The following is a 17103-nucleotide window of genomic DNA, read 5'->3' as shown; positions in this document are numbered from 1 at the left end:
GATAGTGCCCAGTGTTCGAGTCTGTCCAGAATACCTCCCCATGTCATGGAAAACTTGTTCTGGTGAAATGTAAATTAGGAATTACAGCACTTTCTACTTTTCATAATATACTTTGTTAGAAAGGAGAGGGCACTAGGAGCAAACAGAGACCAAAACTGAAATACGTAGGTGGTTTCGGAAAAGTCTATGTTGAGAGAGAGAGAGAGAGAGAGAGAGAGAGAGAGAGAGAGAGAGAGAGAGAGAGAGAGAGAGAGAGAGAGAGAGAGAGAGAGAGAGAGAGAGAATCTGAAGGATAAGGGGGACCTTATTCACGTGACCAAAGCCCTATTTCCTTTTTCCTCAGTGAGAAAAAAAGAGGAACTTCAAAAAAAAAATGACTTGCTGCTCCAATACGTTATTCTTCCGCCCAGAAACTCTATTAAGAATAACTGGAGGGGGAGAGATTTTTTTTTCTTGCCCCTGAAACCAGATAATCAGAACCCAAACTGCAGTGTAATCTTGGACATTTTGTGTCCCACGAAAATGAAAGCCACTGTCCTTCAAAAGGCCCCCAGAATGGGCTGCAGGATTAAACTTCTCAAACAGGCGAACAGAGATTGGCCCACGAAGTGGAAAGCCTCAGGATGCGTCCAAGCGGTAAGATAGAAAGAAAAATGCTTTCCACCTGTTGTTCTTATGGGAAAAAAAGAGGCTTATTTGTGTTTCTTGCCATGGAAGCCAAGCTGCATGAGTCAATGACAAGAAGAGGGATCATCAGGGACACATTAGCTAAAAGGAGTGTAGGGCACCTAAGTTTGCAGTTTTATGTTACATTTTAAAGTACATAGCTTGGCGTAACCAGAAGTGCAAAACTCTGATATGCATTTCCACCTTAAAGGGACACAGATTTCAGTTCAGAAACATCCTAGATTAGTTGATTGATTAATGGATTGATTATTTATTTATTTTATTTTTATTTTAATCCCATTTATATCCCGCCCTTCTCCGAAGACTCAGGGCGGCTTACAATTTAAAGCACAAATCAATGTGCTTAGCAATAGCCTTCATTCTATGTATATGCCTGCTTATTAGGGCTTCCCCCCCCCAAGCGGCATTATTACAAAGTCAGCTTATTGCCACCAACAATCTGGGTCCTCATTTAACCAACCTCGGAAGGATGGAAGGCTGAGTCAATCTTGAGCCTGGTGGGATGTGAACCTGCACTAATTGCAGGCAGCTGGTGTTACTTAAGGAGGCATTAGCCATCAAATTGTTTTTTTACTCTTAACAACCACAAAATAGATTTTTTTTTCTATCATGAGCTATCCTAACCTGGTCCTTCAATGGTGTACTCAATGCCTGAGTTCATCCACCTTGCTGCTGGTCATCCTTGGTCATCTGGTCATCCTGGTCATCTTTGTCCTTCTACCCTTCCTAGTTTTAAAGTCGTCTCCAGAGAGTTAGGTCTCCCCATAATGTTTCTGAAATAGGATAAATTGAGCTTCATCATTTGAGTCCTGAGTGGGAACACTGGGTTGACTTGTTTGATAATCCATGGATTGGTTTTCTTGGCTGTCTACCATATTCTCAGGAGTCTTCTCCAACACCAAAGTTGAGAAGGTAGATAATCTTAGCCTCTGGATATAATGACGTTACAGGAGATGTGTGCTTGGCTGATAATGTGTACTACTCCATCTATTTCAAAATGTGAATCAGATGTCCTTATTAAAAATCTGCTCTGATGACACTGCAGGTCTAGATTGGAAATTATCAGCAGTCTTTATGTGCACAATTGAGTTTTGCCAGAGGAATAGGAGGATATACTGTAATAATAGATATCTGTTCAATAATATTTAGATTATTGCTGTATTGATGTTGATGATGATGATCTCCATTCAGTTGAATCCCATTTTGGTAATTCTCTGGGTCAGGTCTCTCCTTATCTTCCGATCTTGCACTATTTCTTTGAGTTTTTCTATGCTCTGGCTGGTGTCAGCTTTATTACTGTACTATAATTTATCTTCGGAGAAGGAAAGAATAACTGGATTTTCTATCATATGCAGTGGAGAATTCTACAAAATAATCATCTGAGTACTATAACTGATTGACTGATGGTGATGTAGCCTTCCCATTTTCTTTTGAAAACAATAAAGCAGGAGCACCAGATTCAGAGGCAACTGAACACTTGATCAAGTACCTTCTACTAGTGTCCAGTGCTATAATCCAAGACATTCCTAAACTGCCTGAGATTAAGACTCCCAACATGCTTATTTTGGCCGAGACCAAAAAGACTTGTAATCAGGTGTATATTTTGATCAGCTGGTTGGGGAAGGTTAAACTAATGTTTTCATTGTGGCTATTGTTGCTACCATACCATCTCAAATTTGGGTTACATCTTTCTTTCCTAGTTCCATCGATTTTCCCAGCACATTCTCAGCTTTGCTTTGAAGCATATTCAGGCACAGCCTATTAACATCTCAGTTATGTCTTTTAAGCAATTAACTGAAATCTCAACCTAACTGAAAAGGTCTCAGTATGGTAGCCTTTATATAAAATGAAATTCCCCTTAAATGGATTTCCCCAGTATGAATGAAAGAGATGATCGTGTGACAAATCTACAAACCAAATCTGGGATAAACATATTATTCCTGAGACGCTGTAGCAGGAATTTTATGGGGAAAAACTCACTTCTAAACGCCTTACTTTTATGTTTTTCTCCCCCATTGCTTCAATATACAGGTATGGTAAACATGTAAACACTGAGGTTTAACTCTGTAGAAAAAGAGGGGTCTTCAAAGCATATGATGTGGAAGTGTACCTATTTTTCTCACAATGACAATGTCTGATGCCACCAGTGTTTTGTAAGCACACAGTTCTGGCTTAAATACACTAGCATCCAATTTCCTGATTTTCCCATTAAATGTTTCTCTGTAACTTTCTCTCTAATTGTCTCAAATCTTCTTTTTAGGTGCAGTTCTTCTCCTCCTCCAAGTTCTTCTCAAGTTTGACATCCTTCTTGGTGCCCCTTCAGTTGGAATCCAAGAGGAGAAGGGATCTGGGCTGGATCTTCAGAAAGAATTTAGCATGAGCTTAAAACTCTCGCGGCAACTTCTTCACAAAACAAAGGACCTTACAAGATACTACGTAAGTCTACTACCCTATCTTCTCAAATATTGTAAGTCAGCAGAGACGAATTAAGAGATACCCCAAGGAGAAGGCAGCTCCTACTTTTGAATTAGTTCTTCCATTCTCTTTTTTGTGTCCAATTTATTAACCAATCATCATTCTTTCTAAGGCTACTGCAATATAGTCTATTTGGGACTGTCCTTAAAAACTATTTGCAAACTACAATTGGTCCTATGTGTTTATTCTTGTTGTTGGGAGTATATAATGTTGGTTTCATGGACCTGCATTGGTTACTATCAATATCTGCATACACTTTAAGATATTGGTTTTAACCTATAAACCATTTTATGGATTGGCAACTGTGCATCTTGTAGGACTGCCTATTCTAATGAATATAGGCTCAGTGAACTAGATAATTAGAGAATATCTGATAGTGATGCCAATCGGGAAACTGAAGCAAAACATTTCTGCTTTTCTGTGGCAACGTCTATGCTACGGAACAAGCTTCACTTAGAAATTAGGTCCCGTTCTTGTCATATGTGTTGGAGGCCTCTGTGGGAAGAATACAGAGGAAGAAATATTTCGGGGAATATTGAAAAGGCAGAATATATTTCCCCAAAGGAATAATGGAGAAGATCTTTAAAAAGGACAGAAACCAGCCCCAGCTCCTCTCCCTCAAGCAGAAAACTCAGCAGAAGCCAGCTTTTAGAAATGCAAATTCAATAACCCTTTCAGAAAGGTTTGAGCCTTCCAGCTAGAAGAAATTAGCAAAACAAAGACCCCTAAAATGTACCTAAAGGTAAAGGTAAAGGTTCCCCGCCCCCGCACATGCGTGCTAGTCGTTTCCGACTCTAGGGGCCGGCACTCATCTCCGTTTCAAAGCCAAAGAGCCAGCGTCTGTCCGAGGACGTCTCCGTGGTCATGTGGCCGGCATGACTAGACGCCAAAGGCGCACGGAACGCTGTTACCTTCCCACCGTAGTGGTCCCTATTTTTCTACTTGCATTTTTACATGCTTTCGAACTGCTAGGTTGGCAGAAGCTGGGACGAGTAACAGGCACTCACTCTGTTACGCAGCACTCGGGATTCGACCCGCCAAACTGCCGACCTTCTGATCGACAAGCTCAGCGTCCTAACCCACTGAGCCACCGCGTCCCTTAAAATGTACCTACCCCCACTCAAATTCTAAGGACAGGAAACATAATACCAAAAGGGCACACTCAGACTCAAGTCAAAGTACATGACATAGGAAATACAAAGCCTCAAACAGGAAGAACTCCAACCAAAAGCTCAGAAAAACCCACCACTCCCGGCTACATGTGGTCAATTTTTCCCACAGCCATCTTTCTGTCTGGCTCTCCTCTTCAATAAACTGCAATCTTCTTTCTAAATCAGTCTCCATTTTGTTTATTCCCAGCTTGGACTGGACCCTGATAAAGATTTTTCTTTCAACACCTCTTAAAAAAGGGAATTGATTTGAGACCCTTACCCCAATTTTATAATGCCGTCTTTACTTTCTTTTGATCGTTCATAGTAACATGTTTGTATGCTATGGCAGTATTTTACTGTTTTAGAGAAGTAATAGCAAAGGTGTTTTACTCAGTTGTACTTGGATTTTCTTGTCTAGCAAAGCAGAAATGTGAAAAATAGATAAACATATATAAATACAAATCAATAAATGTCAGTAAGGATGGAATAATGATTGTTTCTGTCCCTTGTGTGGCAGACAAAAATTGGTGATTTGATCAGAAGGCTACACCCCCAGGGAAGAGGTTGGGCACTCTCAGATCCCTTCTCTCAGAACCCCCCCCATGCCAAAATTAAATGCTCTAACTCTGTCTTACTATTCAGTTTGGGAATCATTACTGCCACCAACATATAATTATCCTGTTCTACTCTGCCTTGGTCAGGCCTTACTTGAACTATTGCATTCAGCACTGTACACACCAGTTTAATTGTGGCGGTTGTTATGCAAATGTCGTGGTCGTTAAGCAAGCCAATAGTTGGTTTTGCCAAAAAACAGAAGTAAATGCTGGCTTTCGGCAAAACTGTTGTAAAATGCCAAACAGTCATAACTGCCGGCCAGTTGCCAAACACCTGAAGTGTGCTGACGTGATGACAGGGGTGGGAGGGGGCTGTCAGAACTTCAAATCCATTATAACTTCACATGGTCGCTAGGGAACTGGTTTTAAGTTGAGGACTACCTGCAAAAAGGAAATAAAATCTACACTACCACTTGACTTGAAGTGTTGAAGTACATTACTAAGAAAATCAGTCCATCTTTCTCTGTGGGGAAATAGGCCATTCTTTTAATAAACATACAGAGCCACTTTAAAAAAAAAAGGAAAATGGAAGTCAGAGTTTCCCAAATATTATGTTTGGGAAGGGAAAAATACAGGGCTCGTCAGATCAGAGATAGATGAACCACCAGGAGAAAAATTATAGAAACAGACAAAATATGCATTTTCTTAAATATATAAAAATAGATAAGATTCTGAGAAGACCCCAAAATGATGCTGATCACTCAGCTGCTCCCTTTTAGAAGCAACTGTGATATAAAGAGGTCTTGATCCATGTAAAGCACATAAGGAATAATCCTGTATAGAAACAATAATCTCCAGGGGAAAAAGATTATTTAAAACAAACAGAGAGAAAAGAATTTTTGCATAGCTTTTTAGCTAACTTTTATCATTCCTCTAGAAATCAGAATCTGGAAAATTCTTCCTCCTGAAAATTCCAGTTTTAATCAGAGGGCAGAGTAGAATCTTATTCTCTCATTGCTCACCCCTGTCCCCAATGTGCAATTCTTATTTGTTTGATTTATATCCCACCATTTATACAGGGGTTTGAGGTGTCATATATCAAATATCTGAACAACCGGTTCTCTTATTGGATGCAGGCCTGGGCCTCTGAGGCCTAGAACAGACTTCTGGAAGTGGCATCCATGCACTTCTGGTGGGCTGTTCTAGGCCTGTGAGGTGGTTCTCCAAACTCAGCAAAATTTAACTACCGGTTCTGCCGAACTGGTGCAAACCAGCTGAATCCCACCACTGCCTCTTTCACCCACAATAACAACCTTCTGAGGTGGGCCAAGATAGAATGACTGGCCCAGGCTCATTTAACAAACTTCCGTGGCTTGAGGGGAGACCAAAGAACTGGCCATACATATGTAAAGCATATGTGGAGAATAAGTGGAGAAACTTACAAAATTTCCACCCTCGTTGAACTAAACAGATGTTTTAAATATATTACTTCCTGTATTAATTAATAAATTGGCCATATCAATAAAACTGAGCAACTGACTAATAAGATCTAAATAATAAGATTTTTTAAAAATGTGATTATCATCGTGTCTTCTAAATGAAAGGTGAATAATATGTGAGAAACTTTCCAGTCAAATGTTAGATTTGGGTGCAGGAAATAATTTCACAGTACTTTTATGGCTGTGTTGTTTTTTTCTTATAAGATTTGATTGAGAGAAATGCTATGATGCATCCAAAAGTCAATTTGAAAAGTGCCATTGGACACTGTTTCAAAGTCAGAGTGTTGCTGTGAAAAAGTCCTTTCTATTGGAAAATTCAACATTTGGATGCATGTTTTCAGTAGTTTATTATTATTTGGCCCCTAGAGGCCAGTGATGTAACATTTTGTGAAGGAACTCTACACTTGTGCTTCTTTTGCTTGCATAAGTTTTCTTCATTTTCTTATCTATGCATTCACATTCCTTCTCTTGTCAGCCTTTTTCCCCCCAAGACATTCATCACTTCCAGAGCTTGTCCCCAGGGAATGACTGGGAAATTCTGGGAATTGATTCACTTAACAACTGTGGGAAGAAAGGTCGCAAAATGGGGGGAAACTCACTTAATAACGGTCTTGCTCAGCAATGGAAATTTTGGGCTCAATTGTGGTCATAACTCAAGGACTACCTGTATTTTCCATTTTGGGGGTCAAATCTTCACATACTGTTTCCCAGGCAATCTTACCAAATAAGATTGTTGTTAAAATCAGAACCAGTCCATAATGTAGATCGTCATCTTAAAGGAAAGGTAGAGAAACTGAAGTTTTGAGTTGGGGTTTTTTTTTGTTTGTTTTGCTGCTGCTGCCTCCATCAAATCTTTTTTTTCCAAATCTGAAACTTTTCTGTTTTGTAATGTGTAGTTTGTAACTGGGAATTAGTAATGTGGAATGTAGGACAAGACAGATACTCAGTAAATGAGACTGAGAAGCCAACATATATATTGCTCACCTTGAAAAGAACAGCTCAAATTTGCTTTTTTTTGCACTGAGTAAAAAAACAACAAAAACCTTGCTCTCCATAAAATAGTGCTTCTCCTTCCATACCTGAGTTACTATGAATATCTGTAGCCGCCACTGTTACAGGTAAATTTTGACTTATGACTGATCACTTAATAACCGTTTACGATTATGACAGCTGAAAAAAGCTATTTATAACTCGGATTCAAAGTTCAATTATCCAGAGTCCACATGACTGAATTTTGGGTGCTAACCAACCAGCCTGCATTTATGACCATTTGCGGCATCCTGAAGCTATGTACTTGCCTTTTTATGATGTTTTCTTTGAAAAACAGAATCTGAATCTGATTTTTGGAAAAAATGCACCCAGACTGAATAATGGGTTTCCTCAACCATCCCAGTGTTAGCTTAACAACCACCTTTTTACAATCCTCATAACTTACAACCATAATGGGCAGGCTCCTTTAAGGTTGTAACTTGAGGACTACTTGTATTTAAAGCAGATACTGACTCTTGGAAAATATACTGTACTTGACTAAAGATGCAGAGCTTTAGTGTGACATATCCTATCACTCAAAACCTCCCCTTTGGGTTCTCTGTTGGAGATTTCTTGAAACCTTGGCCCTCTGCATTTTATCCCACTTTCCTCAGGAATCCAGCAGTGAAAAGGAAATATTCTGGTTCAATGTTCTTGGAGTGATAGCTGTGAGTTATCACACCATTCTCTGATCAAGTAATATATGCTTCTTCATGCTCTGCTACAAGGTTGGTTGAAAATCTATTTACAATCATACTCTCTTTTTCCAGCTTTTGGACCGTTTACCTGGAACTGAGGTCCCTTTTATTTCCCACTTGAGGCACCTTCCCTCAACCAGCCTTGATTTTCACACATGGATCTCTCTTTCAGTAAGAATATATATATATATATATATATATATATATATATATATATATATATATATATATATATATATATATATATATATATATATATATATTACCTTTGCATTTTGTAATAATTTTATTCAATAAAATTCTCAAAGTTCTTCCAAAGGCCAATGAAAGAGAGAGAGAAAGAAGGAAGGAAGAAAGAAAGAAAGAAAGAAAGAAAGAAAGAAAGAAAGAAAGAAAGAAAGAAAGAAAGAGGCATTTATTACAAGCACCAATCACAAAATACATCAGGTTGAGCCCAGATTAAGCCTGGTGTATTGGGGCTACCAAAAGGCTGGATATCCAGCAATGAATTAATTTTCAATATCTCCCTCACCATCTAGTAGCCTTGTGATTTTTGAAGTCTAGCTATGATAGGTCTCATTTTTCAAAAGTCAGAGCACATCAGTTTTTAACATGGTGCTCTCAAATGCCGAATTTGGTACAAGGCATTTGAATGAAGGCAACTGAAGTATCACTGTAAAGTGCCACTCTTACTGGTAATCATCCACCAGTGCCTAGAGAAAAAGGAACATGTTCATGTTCCTTTTAATAAGGCAACTTGATGGTTGGAAGCCAGAAATAATGGATTCAATTAGCTAGGAAGACAGGATACTTAACAGCTGGAAAGAAGACAGGACCTATTCACCAACTTATATAATTTAACCTGTTCTTCTATCAAACTCACTGTCTCCACAAAGAATGCTAACAACTGTAATTTATTTATAGTGCAATCAATGCTAAGTAACCCTCGCAGAGAACTTGAGTTGTAAACAAGTCAAGACTGTTGCATGCTTTTAAGCTGCTTGTAAGGACTACCCAAAAGTCACAACTAGCCAGCATCAGTATTCTAGGTGCTTGTTGGATAATAACCAATGCCAATATCACAACTGCAGTTCATCAGTCAATACCCAGCTAATTTTTGGAAGCCTCCAATTACAGTTGTGTATTAATAAATGCACTCTTGTAAGCCATAGGATCCACAGGGACAGCAAGAAAAAGAAATATAGACATGCACATAGTAGTGTTATCATTCAAATATTGTTGAGACGTACTTGGAACAGATGTCATGACACTACTTCAATTGGTTCATTTGCATAATAATGTTTTGATGCACTTAACAATTTGATGTTATTAAGATTTGTCATGGACACCTCTGTTGTAAATTATTTTAGTACTGATTAAAATAATTCTCCAGAAGTTGTGGATTTTCACAACACTGGAGGTTTTTAAGAAGAGATTGGACAACCATTTGTCTGAAATGGTATAGGGTTTCCTGCTTGAGCAAGGGGTTGGACTAGAAGACCTCCAAGGTCTCTTCCAACTTTGTTTTTCTGTATTCTGTTATTCTGACTAGTTTTGCTTGGAATGGAAATTTTTGGATCAAAAATGCTTAGTAAATTGTGTGGTACATTTCACCAGTCAATATAGATATGGAACTAAGCAAACCATTTTCAGCCAGAATATGGTAAACTACCACAAGTAACATTTTCTTGCTAGAGTGAAGTTCCTCCTGTCTCCAATTCTTAATGTGTTTGTTGAGATGGATGGCAGGGGGCAGAATCACTTCCCTAATATTTTTCAGAGCTGCCCATTTTTGACAATAGTGCTTGGATACCACCGCAGTTGCCTTTGTTGTATTTGCGTTCTAACCCTTTCTTCCCTCCAGGATGCCACACGCCTGTCGCAGATAGCCAAGACCCTTTCATTTTATCACGGGTTGGTACAACAGCTGAGGAACTTTGAAGCAATCAAAGAAAATTCAGAATTCTCCCCTCAGTTTGAAGATATTGATATTAACCTCCGAGATCTTGGTCATCAAGTGGATTACCAGGTAGCTTGCCTGTTTTGGGGGGAGCTCAGATGAGGGAAAAGCATCCTTTGGCTTTGGCCGTGTTATTCAGCTTTCATTTTTCCTATAGATTACACTTTGGGGTCTCTCATCTAATATCCAGCCTGAATCAACTCCTCAGATCCTTCAACACCACAGTCAATGGAGGAACCGCCAAGAAGTATATATTGTCCTTCGTTCTCTCGAAAGCTTCCTGGTTCGGGTTGCACGAGATTTTTTGATGCTCAGGATGAGGGCGCCCAAAGCGGCTTCACCTTCCAAGTTTTTCTAATCTTAACATTTAATTCCCATCGCCCAATTTCAAACAGCCAAGGAATGCGGGCATCCTGGTATTTCAGTGACAATGCTGTTCTGTAAATTATCTAAAATATTTATTTTATATATTTATTTATTTTTTCTAAGTATTTTATTATTTTAACTTATTTGTTAAAGCAGTGTTTTGGCTAGGTTCACATAAGCAATTGTTTACAGAATGCATTTTCTCAAAACAACGTGATAAAAGTAATTTTTTTCCCCAAAGGTCAGAAAGAATTGGCAACAGGTTTGCAGGGAATTTTAAATATTGTGTTTATCCATAAAAACATGGGTGGCTACTACTTTGCTTCATCTAATTTTTTTTAAATGGCTATTTATTCAAATGGGACAGAGAATTGTGAGGGTATCTACAGAAGGATATAATCCCAATTGATTATGGAGAAATGATTCTGAAATTTTCTAAAACAGATCTGAGTAAATATGCATATGCCATAAAATATATGTTTTGAGTGATACTGCCTTTTCTAAGCTTGAACTGGTCATTTCATGCTTTTAAATTTTTGGTTAATAAAAGTATTATTTAAATTTGATTGCCTGATTAATTGGTTGAACAAAAAAGGGTTTGTCATTTCATATAATTGAATAATAATAATAATAATAATAATAATAATAATAATAATAATAATAATAATAATAATAATAAAAGTTGGAAGGTACTTTGGAGGTCATCCTGCTCAGGCAGGAAGCCCTATACCATTTCAGACAAATGGCTGGCCAGTCTCTTTTTAAAAACTTCCAGTGTTGGAGCATTCACAGCTTCTGGAGGCAGGTTGTTCCACTGGTTAATTATTCTGTCAGGAAATTTCTCCTTAGTTCTAGGTTGCTTCTCTTCTTGGTTAGTTTCCACCCCTTGCTTCTTGTCCTGCCTTCAGGTGCTTTGGAGAATAGCTTGACTCCCTCTTCCTTGTGGCAGCCCCAGAAATATTGGAACACTGCTATCATGCCACCCCTCGTTCTTCTCTTCATTAAACTAGATATACCCACTTCCAGCAACCGTTCCTTATATGTTTTAGCCTCCAGACCTCTAAATCATCTTTGTTGCTCTTCTCTGTACTCTTTCTAGAATCTCAACTTCTTTTTTACATCATGGTGACCAAAACTGGATGCAATATTCCAAGTGTGGCCTTACCAAGGCATTTGTAGAGTGGTATTAACACTTACGTGATCTTGATTTTATCCCTCTGTTAATGCAACCTAGCACTGTGTTGGCTTTTTTGGCAGCTGCAGCACACTGCTGGCTCATATTTAAGTGATTGTCCACTAGGAGTTGGAGATCAGTCAATTAGTCTGTATTTTAACCACTGCCTTGGTGGAGCAGTGGGTTAATGCCTCCTTAAGTAACACCAGCTGCCTGCAATTAGTGCAGGTTCGAGTCCCACCAGGCTCAAGGTTGACTCAGCCTTCCATCCTTCCGAGGTAGGTAAAATGAGGACCCAGATTGTTGGGGGCAATAAGCTGACTTTGTAATAATGCCGCTTGGGGGGGCCCAAAAGCCCTAATAGCAATAGCCTACATAGAATGAAGGCTATTGCTAAGAACATTGATTTGTGCTTTAGATTGTAAGCCACCCTGAGTCTTCGGAGAAGGGCGAGATATAAATGGGATTTTTTAAAAAAAATCCAATGTCAATATATTTAAGCAGTATATAACATTGTATTATACCTATTTAACTCAGCAAAAGAAAATTTCTTGTTGCTGGCTGAATTCACCTGGTAGAGGTTTCCTGTTTGGTCCTAATTCCATTGAGAAACTCTACTCACTTTCCTAAGGCCACTATCTTGACCCCTTTCTTCAGGATTTATCTTTCTCCTCTCAGAACTCCCTTTTATGGTCAAGAAAATATGATAAGTTCTTATCTATATAATACGAAGACTTTGTCCTTCTAGTGCTGAGATCTATACTTATAAGGTTGGTAACCTTTGACCTTGTAGAAATGTTCGAAAAGAGTTTCATTATTAGCATTGCCTTTAAATAAGCTGCTAGATTCAATTTTGAGCTAGGAAATTCAAACAGCAACTCTCTAATTAGTAAACCTCAAATGAAAAAATTCAAGGAAATCCTCAGGTAAAAAGGAAAAGATGGTTCCTTCAAAACCACCATAAACATCTTCTTAGATCCTGGGGAGCTACTGAAGGAACCAACACTTCTCTTACCCTGGAGATTCACCAACCTCTGGATTTAAAGAAGTGGATGCTGAAGAGGAAAAGTACAGTTTGAAAGAGCTGGACTTTCCTATTGCCCAAACTAGGAACAATTCTGGAGGACATTGGAGGGGGCCATAGGATATAGGAAGTGCCCTCACCAGCCTGAAGCGGCCAATAGATGCCAAGCTGACTCCACCTCCAAAATCACCACCACCACCGGCAGAATGGATGACTGAATTGAAGACCACCTGATAACACCCATCTAAAAACTACCATGGGCTACTGCCCACTTAAGTGGGAAAAACCAACCTTAACACTGGAACAGTTAAGTCCAGTATTGCTTTAGTTATGAGTTGGAAATCTGAAAGCATTATAGGGATGCAGCAGGAAAAAAAAAATGCCAGGGTTCATTTGTCCTATGTTTACACACAAGTGACAAACAACTCATTAATTATCTCTTTGTGAGGAATTACTGATAGAGCCTTTAAGCAAATGGTTTTTACAACCGCAGTTTACTGATATATTTAAGAGTTCAAGGCCAGTTGACTGCCAAAGCTAGCTAATTTTTTATTGTATCGCGATAATACATTATTGTATTTACATTTACAGTATTGCAGTAATACAATAAAAGGTAACGAAAAAACTTAGCTTAAATACTAAGAACGTCATCTTATTCTTAAACCAACTAAAATAAGAAAAACACACAAAACCGACGGCGAAAACAAAAACTGAAAACCAAATTAAAAGTAGCAATTAAAGCTGAATAAAATAAGTACAGTAAAAATAAAACCATCATTCCCAAGCCTGAAAATGTAAAAAATGTCTTCAACTGGATCCAGGAAAGTGGTCCTGTAGCCACTGGCCTGAGAACAGCATTTTCACACTTGAAAAATAAATGATTGCAAGACCAACCCAGTTAGGTAGTTATCTCAACTGAAGTCTTTTTCACAAAAGTCCATTACCTTCAAGCTTAGGCCGAGTTATTTGGGTGAAAACCTGCAGGTAGAAAAATCCTACAAGTACCTCTATCTTCTCCTGGAACCAAAAGCAGAGCAGTCAAGTATTTATTATCTTTTCAATCTCCTGCCTAAATCTAATCTGGGAGGGTTGTGGCGGGAGGGGCAATATGGGAAAACTGTGGCAGATGGGGTAAAGATGAAATACGGTACATGCCATTCCCTGCCAGTTCTCCTCCATAACTGTACCTGTTGGCCTTGCAGTGTAAACCAGATAGGAATCACAACCAGATGAGCTAATTGTACTTAATTGTAAAGTTACATTGACAGAATCTTACAAGTTAAAAAATACATCTCTCCTCTCTCCTTTACATCCCAAGAAACTAGGGATGGTCCTTCCTCTTGCCCTGTCCATTATCCAGATGAGGGCTCTGTTGTCTCTTATCTGACTGTTCCCTTAGCAGCATCTCTTGGTCTAGTCTTCCAAGCTCTTTCCCACATACTGTCATAGTAGCTTATCATGAATCAGCACACACTTCTTGGATTCAAGTTGTACAATAATCTCTTCAGACATGTTTTAGGTTCACTGAATTCTTGTAAAATCGATGTTTAAATTGATGCATGGTGAGGATAGACCCAATACCATATGGTGGAATCTAAAGATAGCCCTTCCAAAATTGTTAGGTAGTTTCCACCGAATTACTTCCCCGCCCTCCCCGCCCCAAGGGGTGATATGAATAGAATTGCAATAGCACTAGCACTTAGACATATATATCACTTCATAGTGCTTTACAGCAGGGCTTTTCAACCTTTTCACAGATTGTATCACTTTTAGGACATGACAATATTCGAGTACCACCAGTGTTTAGCAAGGTGTCAAAAACTTGATGACTAAAAAAAAGGGGGGGGGATTTTGGGCTTTACTGGTTAGATTCATTTGTTATAGAAATGGCTAGTTTATAATATGGAAAAGTAAAAAGTTGATGTTCAATGTTAATGCTTCCTTCTACTGCAACAGAGGAAGTCAGAAGACAATGCCTTTTCTTTTTCCCTTCTCCCCCTCATTTTTTCCTTTTTCTCTCACCCTTCGCTCACAAAAGCCCCCCCATCCTTTGCTTGCAAAAGCCCCTCACTTGCTCTCTCTCACTTACACTTTGCTTGCAAAAGCTCCTTGCTTTCATTCACACTTTCTTGCAAAAGCCTCTTTCACTCACTCACACTTTGCTCGCAAAAACCTCTCACTCACTCACTTTGCTCACAAAAGCCTCTCTCACTCTCACTCATGCTCACATTTTGCTCGCAAAAGCCTCTTGTCCGCTCGGTAACTCACACTTTGCTCGCAAAAGCTTCTCTCTCGCTCTCAGTCACTCACCCTTTGCTCACAAAAGCCCCTTGCTCTCCCTCTCACTCAATTTGCTTGCAAAAGCCCCTCACTCACTCTCACTCAGTTTGCTCACAAAAGCCTCTTGCTCTGTTTGCTCGCAAAAGCCCCTCCCTCTTTTACTCACTCACTTTGCTCACAAAAGCCTCTCACTCACTCACTCACTTTGCTCACAAAAGCCTCACTCGCTCTCTCACTCACTCCCTTTGCTTGCAAAAGCCTCTCACTTGCTCTATCACTCACTCACACTTTGCTTGCAAAGGCCTTTCACTCACTCACTTTGCTCACAAAAGCCTCTCTCACTCTCACTCACACTCACACTTTGCTCGCAAAAGCTTCTCGCTTGCTCTCAGTCACTCACTCTTTGCTTGCAAAAGCCCCTTGCTCTCCCTCTCACTCAATTTGCTTGCAAAAGCCCCTCACTCACTCTCTCACTCAGTTTGCTGACAAAAGCCTCTCGCTCTCTGTTTGCTCGCAAAAGCCCCTCCCTCTTTTACTCACTCACTTTGCTCACAAAAGCCTCTCACTCACTCACTCACTCACTTTGCTCACAAAAGCCTCTCACTCGCTCTCTCACTCACTCCCTCTTTGCTTGCAAAAGCCTCTCACTTGCAAAAGCCTCTCACTTGCTCTATCACTCACTCATACTTTGCTTGCAAAGGCCTCTCACTCACTCACCCTTCGCTCACAAAGACCGCTTGCTCACTCTTCACTGCTTTGCTTAACAAAAGCCTCTTCTCTTTCTCTGTTTTTTCTCTCTCCCTCTCCCACCAAACATGCTCCTTTTATAGCTTCTCCTCTCTCTGCTCTCCTCCTCATTTTCTCTTCTGGGTGCATGGGAAGCTCCAATCAGCATTTAGCTGTGAGCGCAGATCCTGGGGCTTCTGCCAAGCACTGCAGCTCCAGCTGATCTCCTCCAGGCTTGTGCGGCACCACTTTAGCTCGTTCCCTCCCCCACTACACTTGTCAATGTTATCTGGGAGGAGTTTGATTCTGTGACCCCTGAGGAAGTGGACAGGATTATGGGGAGGTTGAGCTCCTCCACATGTTTATTGGACCCGTGCCCTTCCTGGCTGGTTTATGCAGCTAGGGAGAGGACACGAGGCTGGTTCCAGGCAGTTATATCTGCTTCTTTGAGTGAGGGTAATTTCCCCGCCGTCTTGAAGGAGGCGGTGGTGAGACCTCTCCTCAAGAAGCCTGCCTTGGACCCAGCTGTGTTAAACAACTTTCGTCCAGTCTCCAACCTTCACTTTCTTGCGAAGGTTGTTGAGAGTGTGGTGGCGCATCAACTTCCTCTGGTTCTGGATGAAGCGGATTATCTCGACCCGTCCCAATCGGGCTTCAGGCCCGGGTACAGCATGGAGACGGCATTGGTCGCGCTGGTGAATGATCTCTGGAGGGCCCGGGACAGAGGACATTCCTCTGTCCTAGTCCTATTAGACCTCTCGGCGGCTTTCGATACCATCGACCATGGTATCCTGCTGCGGCGTCTCAGGGGATTGGGAGTGGGAGGCACAGTTTTTCAGTGGTTCTCCTCCTATCTCCTGGGACGCTCGCAGTCGGTGTTGGCAGGGGGGCAGAGGTAGACCCCAAGGGCTCTCGCTTGTGGAGTTCCTCAGGGATCGGTCCTCTCGCCCCTCCTGTTTAACATCTACATGAAACCGCTGGGTGAGATCATTCGTGGTTTTGGAGTTGGGTATCATCAATATGCTGATGATACCCAACTTTTCATTTCTACCCCAAACCACCCCAGTGATGCCCTCGATGTGATGTCCCGTTGCCTGGAGGCAGTTCGGGTCTGGATGGGGAGGAACAGACTTCAGCTCAATCCCGACAAGACTGAGTGGCTGTGCATTCCAGCATCCCGGGACATTCAAAATGTTCCATCTCTTTCTATGGGGGGTGAGTTTTTACCCCCCGTGGATAGGGCTCGCAACTTGGGAGTCCTCCTAGACTCACGGCTTAATCTAGAAGATCATATAGTAGCCGTGACTAGGGGGGCTTTCGCCTAGATTCGCCTGGTGCGTCAGTTGCGGCCCTATCTGGACCGGGATGCCCTGTGCACGGTCACTCATGCGCTCGTGACCTCTCGTCTGGACTACTGCAATGCTCTCTACATGGGGCTTCCCTTGAAGACCACTCGGAGGCTCCAACTGGTACAAAATGC

General features: G+C 40.6%; 1 protein-coding gene across 1 annotated transcript; it reads left to right on the top strand.

Moving 5' to 3' along the window:
- The first annotated feature begins 537 nt into the window (after positions 1 to 537).
- On the top strand, positions 538 to 11915 carry IL27 (interleukin 27). Its single transcript, XM_083376733.1, has 5 exons — positions 538 to 636; positions 2948 to 3123; positions 8166 to 8264; positions 9958 to 10122; positions 10211 to 11915. Exons 1-5 carry the CDS (start codon positions 624 to 626, stop codon positions 10409 to 10411), a joined length of 654 nt encoding a protein of 217 aa, XP_083232859.1. The 5' UTR covers positions 538 to 623; the 3' UTR covers positions 10412 to 11915.
- The last annotated feature ends 5188 nt before the right edge of the window (positions 11916 to 17103 follow it).

The sequence above is a fragment of the Vipera ursinii genome, assembly GCF_947247035.1.
Source record: "Vipera ursinii genome assembly, chromosome: Z".
Taxonomy (NCBI): Eukaryota; Metazoa; Chordata; class Lepidosauria; order Squamata; family Viperidae; genus Vipera; species Vipera ursinii.
This window is presented reverse-complemented; position numbering and strand designations above follow the sequence as displayed.